At 40.7% G+C, this 12,430-nt stretch overlaps 1 protein-coding gene across 1 annotated transcript in view; it reads left to right on the forward strand.

The window, feature by feature from the left end:
• The window catches only part of ATOH8 (atonal bHLH transcription factor 8), an 87,569-nt gene extending 75,366 nt beyond the window's left edge, over nucleotides 1-12,203 (forward strand). Inside the window, exon 3 of the mRNA XM_073610962.1 lies at nucleotides 7,617-12,203. Within this exon, the coding sequence (XP_073467063.1) occupies nucleotides 7,617-7,622 (6 nt within the window). The 3' untranslated portion in view covers nucleotides 7,623-12,203. The remainder of the gene's footprint in view (nucleotides 1-7,616) is intronic.
• The last annotated feature ends 227 nt before the right edge of the window (nucleotides 12,204-12,430 follow it).

Here is a 12,430-nt window from a genome sequence, read left to right on the forward strand (position 1 = left end):
TTTCTAATTAATATCATTCATTTAAATAAATATGAATTTATTGTCAGCCATTATCGGCAAGAAAAACTCAAGAAAAAAAGCATTCCTTTCAAATGCATTGAAAACGCAGCAAGAACGCATCAATAATACACCTGTGTTCCTTTTTTAATGCAGTTTTTGAGTCATATGACTTATGAATAACACACCATAAGCATAGTAAAATCACGGCGGAATCACAGTAAAATCGCCGCGAAAATCGCATACCTTTTCAGTGCCATTATGGGCACCTTTTTCTTTATCGGCAAAATGCCAAAAACACCATTTTTGCCTGATGTGTTTTGTCCGCCAAAATTGCATCTCTATCGGGTTTAGAGTTGAATTCCAGGCAAGCAGATAAATAAACAGGGGAAATACACAGATAGGAGCTGCTTTACCTACCAAAAGAATTGTATTTCTGTTCTTCCATTCCTGAGATTTACACAGCTCTGTTAGAAAGTACAGTCAGCCCACAAACGTAACATTTCTCTACTACATAGTTACATAATACAACTACGTCTTGTCTTTGCCCCCAGCCTGTGACAGTGAAGGAGAAGAAGCAGAAAGATGAGCTCATTTCTATGTTACTCACCTGTTTTTGCCTAGGGGTGAGAAGAGCGGAGATATACTTACTAATACAATGATCATCCAAGTACAAGACAAGACCCTGCCGCTCCTGCCCCCCTCACTCTAGTGGTCTTGAGCATGGACTGTTCCTGACGTCATCACGCCCATAGACCGTCTCTGGTCGTGAGGACAGCAGGGACAGTCCACCGCTGGATGTGGGGGGGGGGGGGCTGTTTTCCAGTGGATCGATGGATCAGATAGGTATAGCTTTTCAGGGCGCCCCTGGACAAAATGGCCGGTTAACCCATGCAGTGTGGGAACAGCCCCACTGCGTGGGAGAAGACATTTTTTCATGGCGTTCCACTTTAATCTTTAATCAGGTGCTTATTTTAACACTAAGCGGTCTATTTTTAAAAGCATTTAACCGACAAATGTCAAGCATTCATGCAGGCTTCACCTGTAATTCCTGTAATAGATTAATTCCTATGATTGTCAGCTCCATCTAGTGGCCAAAATGTAGTATAGTTTTCTAAAATACCTCAATGAGTAAAGAATAATTCATTTTGGTCAATAGATAGAGCTGACGATCATAGGAGCTAATCCATTCGAGAAAATATGGGGAAAAAATTATGCATCCTTCATAAATGTTTTATAAATAGTCCCCTCAATGTAAATCTTCCATTTTTGGTTAGAAGTTGTAGCCCACCTTTTACAGTACCTACACTGATTTAAAATCTCTCTGTAGCTCTTTTTTAGAATCCCACCTATGCATAGTGCTTGAACATGGCTCTTCCCATCCTTGGGAGACACCAGGCCATAAGCATACACAGGGTTGTCACCAAAGGGTACTAATTCCTGCAGGGAACTGCAAGCCAAAGCACTGAGAAATGACAAGTACCGCCATAGAGTGCACAAGTCACTCTGTTGGTCAGTTCTGTGCTGGATTCTGGAGTGAACAGACACAAGTTCAATAGTTGTGGTGACTGTGCTCTCTACAAAAAATAACGTTCTTTGCACACTTAAGTGGTTCTTACTCACCATTGGCAGGGTTTTTTTCCTCTTTTTGGCCCCAGTGGGTCCCCTGGCCTCCCCTCCTGGTCTGGTTTATGTATGGGGGAACTGGGTCAGCTTTTCAGGCTAGGCACCCCTCTTTTTGAGGCACGCCACTTGTGTTGGACCTCCAGCTCAAGCAAACTGGGAACATCTTTTTGGTCTGAAAGGGTTGTCATCTTAATATATATAAAACGTAGTATTCTCGCTTAATTATACCCTTAAGGAAGGAGATACACATATGTGCTCCGAAACGCGTCGGATGCAAGAATTATTGGTTTACTACTTGTACTATATTATGATGACAGCACTGTAAATTTGTTCTATTGCATCTTTTTTATGTGTTTTTTATATTTTGTACTTTTGAATAAACACTTTTCAAACTAGATTAATTTTTCTCAAACGATTTCTGTGCCTTAAAAGTCCACCACAAGGGGATTTTGTTTCTTTTCTATATTATTGGATGTGGCACAACCCAATGCAATGCTCAATTATAGCCGACTCACCACTTGCAAAGCCATTCTCAACCAGGGTTCGCTGGATGCCTAGAGTCCCTTCAGAGGTTGCTAGGGGTTCCTTGAGCTGGGAGATGATTGACCTCTAATTTCTTGGTGCCTGCGTAGTTCCAGAGTCAAGATCACTTAACAGAGTCAGTAGCATGACACCAATGATTTGTTTATTTTTTTTTGTCTAGAAGGGCGACGCTCTGACCACAACTGTAAGGGGGGATTTTTTCCCATTGACCACCAAAGACTTAGCTTTAGTAAGGGTTCCTCAAGACCTAAATATATTTGCAAGGGTTCCTTTGGGGTAAAAAAGGTTGAGAAAGGCTGCTTTAGATCAGGGGTCTCCAAACTTTGTAATGACCGATAAATCGTTCAGTGGCCATAGATGAATCTACGCTTTGTGCGTTTTTTTACATATACCTAGTGCAAACAGTTCGGACGGGGAACACATTAACCTTTCAATTTATCGTTTGTTTGACAGAAAATTTCCAAGATTGTCCTTCGTTTTTTCGGCTCAAAAACGTACCAACCATTATCGATTTTGTGCCCATTAACTGGCTGAAAAATGAACGAACTGTCTAAATGACCGAATTTCGACCGATTTTTTGTATAGTGTTTGGCCAGCATAACTTGATTGCTTTGTAATAAAGTAGAGTGCATGGACTTCTTCAGGTTTGTTAAGTGGGAAGAGGGAAAGGTCGATTTTAAAAATAGAGGTGTTAGTTGCAAACATTTGCAAATACATGTGGAAGCCACACTGCCGCCTTAAGGTATCTCTGATAAATGCGGTCCATAGAGCTGTGTATAAACTACAGTAAGTCCCTTACTTAAACAACGGAAGTTCAACTGATCGTGTGTACCCAGCTTTACAGGATTGGACATGCAAACACATATCTTTGGAGGATCGCAAGTTGAATGTTTGTATGTAGGGGACTTACTGTAGTAGATTTGCAAATGAAAATTTGCATGAAAATTCGGACAAAGATTTGCCAAGAATCAGTTTCAGACTTTCAAAAAACAATCAGATGGCTGGAACCTCCAAGTCTCAACCTGGATGGTGCCCCCCGAGAACATAAACCATTTTTAACTCACTTCTTTAAAGGTAGCTTTATATTTTGTTTAGTAAATTTTATTTTGAGAGCAAGGAACCTATTATTTTCCATCACTGTTTAGTAAATATGCCATGATGGGATTGCAGAGAGTTGCGTCCCTCTGAGACGGTAGTGCAAGCAACTAGATTAAGTGCACCGCTTCGGCAGCAGAGTTTCCCCAGGAAAACATTTTATCATCTTGGCAACAATGTACACTTTCTTGAAAAAAAGTAAAGCTTTATCCGCAACATATGAAAATGTTTGTCTTTTAACCTTTCACTGGCAGAGCTCCCTGTTTGATCTTATATTCATTTTCCATCACTGAGACTTCAGTGAGACACAAGGGCTCCACCTACAACAGCAGGAAGAGGGAGAGGGGGCCATGGGTGGCATGGTGGAGAGGATGAGGTCAGACACTACACTGAGCAGATTTTGCACATTGGAACTCCAAAGTTAAATAGTTCAACCTACCAGCATCAGTCCATGATTGAGATATTGGTTGTTGGTGGACTAGGCTGTAAAGATCACATTGGCTTTGCAGAATACATAATACACTATACACAGTGGTGGAGATACTAAAACTGGAGCACTCGGAATCTGGCGGAGCTGTGCATAGTAACCAATCAGCTTCTAACTTCAGCTTTTTAAATTAAACATTGACAATAAAACCTGGAACCTGGTTTCTATGCAGATCTGCACCAGATTTTACACTCTCCAGTTTTAGTAAATCCCACCCAGTGTGCTGCGTATTCATCTGCAGCCAAGTCCATTTTCATGCAACCTCTGGCTAGGAAAGTGGACCTCATTCTTACTATCAGAGATTGTGAATTGGCTTCATTTTGCATGGATGTGGCTAGGGTTTTATAATCCCTGTCCCTGGTGATCTACCTAGGTAAATCTATTGGGCTACACCTGTGTGAACAGCATGTTACAGGTTCACGGAGAAGCTCACAGATTCTTTTTAAAGGATCCATCCATCTCAAACTAATATTTCACTTTTTGGTGGATGCCATAGATTTAAACCACCTAACAATTTTTCATACCTCTCAGGGACTCTATTAGAGGGATCTCTGTGCTGAGTTCCCACGTCAACACACCTACTGTGGTCATAATGAGTGGCTTCCAGAGATTGCAGCTATTGAAGTGAAACCACTAGATATCACCCTTGTGACTTCCTGGAGCAAATGTGACAACCATAGAGTAAAAAAGTGATAACTCACCAGATAATTGGACTCCAAAATTTTATAGGTCCATATGCTTTTTGTGTAATAAAGAGGATGTCCGGGTCATCTCCAACCAGCATCTCACAGTTTCTGCTACAATAAGCCTATAGAAGCTGATCCTCTGTGATAGCACCAAACACTGTACATCCAGCGTGGCCCCTCCTGCTCCTTACCTGCTGCTTGGAAGACACTTGGCCAGGAGCTAAAAAACATGCACTGGGTAGCTCTTTGACCATGCAGCAAGAGTATATTGACCTCTTAAAGTCTGGGATCCACCAGATATCACCCTCTTGTCTTTCTGGAGCAAACCTGCTGATAACCATAGGTAAAAAGTGATATCTCACCAATTATTTGGACCCAGACTTCATAGGGTACTATGCTTTTGTTGTGTAGTTGAAGAGTCGCCCTGTGCACAGCCTCAGCTGTTGGCCAAGCACCTTCCAAGCTGCCAAGGAGGAGCAGGAGGGACCACACGGGATGTAGAGTGTTTGGTGCTATCTTGAGAGGATCAGTTTTCCTAGGTTTCCAAAGGTTTGAGATGACCTGGGGATCCTCTTTATTACAACAAGGGCACTCTGATCTATAAAACTTTTGCGTCCAACTATCTGATGAGTTACCACTTTTCACCCTATGGTGGTGATTAAGCTGTCTCCAGAAAGTCACAAGGGTGATATCAAACAGTTGCACTGCAATCACTGCATGTATCATTACTTTTGCATGTTGTTGTCTTATTGTGGACAGTATTAGTACAGACTCTTTTTTTTGTACATTATAGTAAACGTCAGGTGTCTATGCTGTATTTTTTTATATTATGAGGAATGTAACAGGAGAGGAGCTGGAACATACAAAGGTGGACATGTTCCTGAGTCTGAACACCCTAAACTCCCAGGAAAAACTTCAACAGGAACATATTGTGTTGGGAGTATCTAAGACAGCCTTTCTCAGTCATTTTAACACAGAGAAACCCTTGAAATAACCTTAAGGTCTTGGGAAAACCATTCTAGTAATCAACATATCTCACCTTACAGTACAATAGTGTGATGTAATATAAAAAAAAAAAAATGACCCCTGCGCTGCCAATCCTCTAATAGCAAATAAACCAAGTGTCCTATTTTATTTCAAACTCAGGTGCCGCTGAAACCCTGCATATGTTCCCACATCCACTTGCATAAAATAATAATATGGTGCCACGCTGCTAAATTAAATATACCAACCAAAACAAACAAAAAGTTTACAAAACAATTCAAAATTTAATATGAAACATATAGTGATAACGAACATGATCTAAAAGTCCTAATAGTCCTTTTAAAATTAGAATGTGACACCACAACTCAGGTGCTGCACACCAAGCTTCCAGAACACTCATGCTCCACCTTTGTGAGAATTGTTCCCTCACCTTCAACCTAAGACCTACATAATATAGGTCACAGTGCGCTTAAACCCTCCTTTCCAGGGGTATTCAGTAGGCTTTAGGTCACTCTAACAGGACCAAGCCATTATCCGTCATGCCAACCACTGTAGGTGTGTTCCCCTTTAAGGGATCCAGGTCCTGCTTGGCCATTAGTATATGCTCAGAACAAATACAGAACCACCATAGTGTAGTACTCAAAATGAACCCATTTACCCAAAACAGTATAGCATACACATCGATACTCGAGAAAAATTCCCTGTCGGCGCTGTACTTCCAGTTATGGTTTGTGGGATGATGTCACCTGGCTCCAGGTGGTTTGTGTCATTGCACAAACTGTAACCGGCTGTGAAGCACTGACAGGGAATTTGCAGTATCCTGAGTATTGATGTGAATGCTATACTCTTTTTTTTAACACGTGAGAGCAATATCTTTAGTAATTGTGTTTATTTTGAGTACTGCACTATGGTGGTTCCATATTTGTTCTGAGCATATTCTAATGGCCGAGTGAGACCTTGATTTCTTAAAGTAGAAAAGATATTGATAGTGCTCAAATCCCAATAGCTTAAAGGGGTAAGACCACATATTAACACGTCAAATTCTGGATGGACCCTCTGCACACTGTTATACACTCTTTCCAGCAAACTATGCAATGAAAAACAGGGATTTTTAATTCACACATATTGCAATACATGCTTAAGCTGGCCAACTGCATCAAAGTAATCCCTCTCGTGGCCAGTCCTACACTGCCTTGTCACTGCAAATGCTACGATGGACACCATGCCAACATGGGGCATCAAGACACAAGGTAGGGAGGCTACTAGGTCAGATCTGGTCACTGACCTACGTTACAGCAAAGAAAAGATATACCTGTGCTCAAATCCCAATAGCTTGTACATGTATTTAAACTATCAGATGCACTTTAACGTAGTTAAGCGTCACCAGCTTAAGCATGTATTGCAATATGTGTGAAATAAAAATCCCTGTTTTTCATTGCATAGTTTGCTGGAAAGGGTGTATAGCAATGTGCAGGGGGTCCATCCAGAATTTGATTTCTTAAAGGGGAACACACCTACAGTGGATGGAGTGTTGGATATTGGCTTGGACCTGTGAGATTGACCTAAAGCCTACTAAATACCCTTGGAAAGAAGGGTTTAAGGGTACTGTGGGTCTTATATTGAAGGTGAGGCCACAATTCTCAAAGGTGGAGCACAAGTGTTTCCAATACTTGATGTATAGAACTGGCATTGTGGTGTCACATTCTAATTGTAAAAGGACTTTAAGGACTCTTAAGTCACGTTCACACTTTGGACTTAATTACAATATGTTTCATATTCATTTTTGAATTGCTTGCACACTTGGAGTTTACATGGTTGGTATATTTAAGTAGCAGAGTGGTACCATAGTATTATTTTACATTAGTGCGATGGTAGAAATGAAAAAATGCTCCTTATATTAATGGTCAATAGGAGAAATCCCTCCTCACAGTTTACCGGTGTCAGTGGGAACTTATCTGAGAAGAAGAAATGGTTCATTGCTCAAGAAACCCCTAATAACCTCTGGAGGAACCCTGGAGTTCCACAGAACCGAGGTTGAGAAAAGCTGATCTAAGAAATAAAATACTCAGCCCACTGGGTTACAACTAGGATTAATATATTACTTTTGGCTGGACTGACTCTTTAGAAGGATTTTCTTGTGTTCATCCCCTCCTCTTGATACACCTGGAAACTTGTGTAACCATCTGTTTTCTTCCTAGGAGTGATATGCGGTAACATCTGCTCTTCACAGCCCTACCAGCGAGGGTTCTCCACGCGGCCAGCCATGGATGGTAAATTCTGAAGACGGCTTTTGGCAGAGACTCCTCACAAAGACATCTGGATAGAGAACTCAAACACAGAGACGCTGATAGGCCAACCGTGCTGCTCAGTTTTATGTCGATGTACCTCCTCCGTTAGGCCGGATATCTTCATGTCACCTCATCGCACACTTAGTTTGATGTTCTACTGTCTTGCCAAAGATTTACTGAAGCTTTGTGTCGATTGTCTTAATTTGCTGGACATGTTCTCCTGAGAAAGCCAAGCCTTATGTAAGACTGATTCACAGAATATCATATTTATTGCATCCTTATTTCCCCAGAACACAGCTCTGCTAACCAGCGAAAAGGACCTTATTTAAACCTGCTTCTGCCATGTTGAGAAAAGCAGATGTCTCTCTATGCATTTGCAAACATATGGGAAAGCCACATGCTGCTTTCAAGCTGTCTCTGGGTTTGTGATCCGGCTATCATTGGGACTTGAATACTAATGCCTAAACTGAGAGGTTACTACAACCTTTCCTAAAGGTACTGTGAAAGCCAGAAGCCCAGGGTAGCTGATGGCCCTGTGTATGTATACATAGCAAAATAAAGGGAGAAAACGTCATGAAGCTTACTGATTTATAATGAGAGAAAATGAGCACATGGGAGGGGCAGCTCATGGCAAGTGCATAAATTAAATTCTACAGAACGCAGATCTCCTGTCCAACAACAGGGACCGAACCAAAGTGGGCCTAGCATCAGATATATTTTTTATTCACATTTAAAGTGCAGGCATGCTAAGTAAGGTGTAAAGATTGGCCATATGTGACTTGAATATCAACTGATTCCTGCTGAATCTGCTAGAAGTCATGCTAAGTATGAGCCACATATTTAAAATGAGCCACATGCTGTATCTTTTTGTAAGACTCACACATGCAACCAGAACTGATAATAATTGCTTGTCCAAGGTGCAATAGCGTGAAGCTGAACTCGGGGGAAAAAAACATTTTTCAGAGGTTGGGCCATCATTGTTACCTCTAATGATTGCTATGGGCTTGAAGAAGGTTCAGGAGGGCGGCATTTTCAATGTGAAGCTCAAATGAAGAACACAGGGACATGGATCCTACTAGCAGGAGGAAAGTTCAAAACTAATCTTAGAAAGTATTATTTTATTGAAAGTGTGGTTGATGCTTGGAATAAACTTCCAGCAGAGGTAGTGAGTTAGTCAACAGTAAGTGGATTCAAACATGCTTTCGACTTACATATATATATATATATATATATATATATATATATATATATATATATATATATATATATATTGGCAGTTTTGAGGGACCACTTGGTCTTTTTATACCATTACTCTTCTATGTTTCTATGTAACATCTGGAGAGGTGCTGGGGATGCTCAAATCATCAGTGGTGGTCCATGTCACATACATTCTGAGCTGTGGTCTTCTGGGCAATGTTGCAGCAGCTTTCCATCCCTTACAGTGAGTATAGCAGGTTGCTCACTCACCATCGCCTCCATTTTAAAAACATCTTGTATTATTTTCAATACACACAAGACATTCTGTGATTGGACAAGGTGTAGCAGATGAATGTCACACTCTACCCTTGCCTAATCACAGTACATCTTCTATGCATTGAAAAGAAGCGACCTGCTATACTCACTGCAGGAAGTTGCTGTAGCACTGCCCAGAAGATCACAGCTCAGATTATATGCGGAACAGACATATGCTTAGTACACACGATGAGAACGTTGGACGAAAAATATAGCTTTTGAAATGATCGTTATGATATTCTGATCGTTAGTACACAGCTTTCGAGAGCCGATCATGACAGTTCATGTGAAATTATCTAAAGGAACAAACAACTTTACCAGATCCTATGATTTTCGTTTAATTAATACAGTATTAGTCTGAAAAAAAATCGGAAGCCCAAGACCATGCATGCTCTGGAATTAAAGAATACGTCACAAAAAAATACAATACATTACATAACTTCCAAAGTTGCATTCTGAATTTTAATAACTTTAGTAACCCATTGGTTTTCGATATGAGACCAGCATGCAAAAAAAAAAAAAAATCTTCCGATATTCTTATCGTTTGTACTAGGCATAACACTGACAGTTTGGTTATCCCCAGCTCCTATCAGGATGTTGAATTGCAGTCATTAGAGGTAGCTATGCTGGCCCCATCTAACTTACAAAAAACAAGTTTTCTTTGAGTTTATCTATAAGTTCCCCTTTAAGTTTAGGGAAAACATGCTGAATCGATGCTAAGGTCAAAACGACTCAAGTGTATGTACCCTGAACTCAAGCAGTGGCCTTCTCCATCAAAAATACCATTCAGACACATTACCCTCGGCCCCGCACGCAGTGGACTCTCTAGCCCTTGCCTCCCACAAGACCTAAACATTGGACTTCTTAAATGATCCGGATCTGGAAACACAATATATCTGGATATAGACTGTTCTGCCCAAAACTCTTCAAAACTGAGACTGGATGGAATTAAAAAAAAAAAAGGACAATTGTCAAGGCCAAACTGAAGTGTTGGTGAATAGGATGGACAGCTAAGATTGCCTCTTATGAAACTTGCAAGGTGCACAGCAATTCTGTTTCATATTTTATTTTGAAAATCTGGTGCCAGTCACTCATATTATCTTCTGATGATTTTAAGCTTTCTTTAATCTGAAATGGCCACTAAAAGAGGTCACGCGGCCAAGTTACATGAATGTTTTAAAGATCTCAAGCTAAATTTAGGCATGGGTGTGTTCAAAGTGAAACTTCAGTTTTGTTAAGGAAAAAAGTAATTCCCTATAGGTGAATTATATGGAATGTATGGATTTTGGAACTTCACTCATCCCCCTATTTTTTTCCCCTTACTGTTTAAACTGAGCTATGCACAAAATCATACTAATATGCTCAGCAATCCAATGGTGTAGATATCCGCTGTTCCAGCACTGTTGATCCAACTTCCTTTCTGATATCATCAGGGGGACAGCTGTCTCTTTTGGGTTCTTGCAGTCGGCTCCCATGCGCCATGGCGTGTCAACAGGGGGTTGGCTGCAAGAACCAATACACTGGGGCATTTTTCAGGCGATTTTGGGCTAAAAGTTGCGCCTATAAAGCGCCTGAAAAACATCTCCCTTGAAGTCCCAGTGTGAAAGCCAGAGTGCTTTCACACTGGGACATTGCGCTGGCAGGATGTTAAAAAAAAAAGTCCTGCAAGCAGCATCTTTGGAGCAGTGAAGGAGCAGTATACACACCGCTTCTCCACCGCTTCTGTCCATTGAAATGAATGGGCACCGCTGCTGAAGCGTCTGCAAAGCGTTTCGGCAGAGGCGCTACACAGGCGCACTTAAATGCGCTGAATAGCGCCGGTAAAATGACAGTAAAGTTTTTTTTTCCTTCAACGCCCGCCCCAGTGTAAAAGGGGTCTAAGAGACAGCTAGCTCTCTGATGACGCACTGCAGTTTAATGTACCCCAAGGTCTCGAGAGATGTGTGATGAAGGCAGCGGACAAACAAATCTATGAAGTGTGGCAAATGTTCCTGAAAGAAAGGTAATTAAAATAAAAAGTATCCGATTGTTGGAGAGGAGGGCAATAGGAGTAGAATGAAAGGGAGTGGAGGGGAGGGTGCAGGCCAGGTGGAGATATTGAAACAGGCCATTTTGGTATATTTGAATTAGGAGTCTGCCTAATTTTTATACAGGGCAGTGTTGTAATAAGACATACTGCACTCCTTTTGGGCATACAGCATATTAGCAAATGTGTACCCAAGGAGAAAGAAATTGAATGGGGTACCTGTAAATTACCTGTAAATTGACCTAAATCATAGTAGCTTTGCAGTTCCCTTTGCAGCACTGGGGTCCTTGGTTCGAATACTGGCCAGGATATTGTTTGACGTATGCATGTTCTAACTGTGTTAGCGCAGGTTTCCTCCAGGTACTCCAGTTTCCTTCGACACTCGAAAGACATGCTGGTAAGTTTATGAGCGCCTGTCTAAATTGGCCCTAGTATGTGTATGTATGAATGTGAGATAAAAACCTTAAACTGTAAGCTCCTTGAGGACAGGGACTGATATTACAGTATGTAATGTGATGTGTAAATTGTCAACACTATATAAACACCTACAATAAATAAATGAATGACAGTGGGAAATGGGGTGAGCCAACTGCAAAAAGCACAGGGATGAGAAGTATAGAAAATTTCATCTACAACTAGTACTGTTGCCATGGGGGTAAGAAATTGCAATTAGAGAAGTAAAATGTTTATTTTTGTAGTAGTTGTATATACTATATTGTTTTTTTTTTTTTTTTTTTTTTTTTTTTTAACAAACCTGAAGTTTCTCTTTAAAAACATATCTGGGAATGTTAGAAGTAGATCCTTCAAAAGTTACTTGTATGTTAGGTTTATGGGATCCATTTAAAATTGTTATAAAAGAGGTAGATTAACACGGCTGAAACCATGACAAGTATTACTGTGCTGTTATAACCTGGCAAACACTACAGGGGCAAAAAATAAAATTAATTCTTTATGTTTTAGCTTCCTGTTCAGTCATTTGTGTTGGTTTTTATAATGCAGTTTGATCAGTTTTGAAGAAGCCGTTCCTGTTAAAATGTCTTTAGACCAGTAGTCTCCAAATTGTGAGTTGGATGCAGCCCTTTGCTAGCCTTTATCTGGCCATTGAGGCACTATTCCTCCAACTAACAAGAACTATGGGGCACAATTCCCGCCATTAGCACCAATGATGGGGCACTATTCCACCCAC

The sequence above is a fragment of the Aquarana catesbeiana genome, linkage group LG01, assembly GCF_042186555.1.
Source record: "Aquarana catesbeiana isolate 2022-GZ linkage group LG01, ASM4218655v1, whole genome shotgun sequence".
Taxonomy (NCBI): domain Eukaryota; kingdom Metazoa; phylum Chordata; class Amphibia; order Anura; family Ranidae; genus Aquarana; species Aquarana catesbeiana.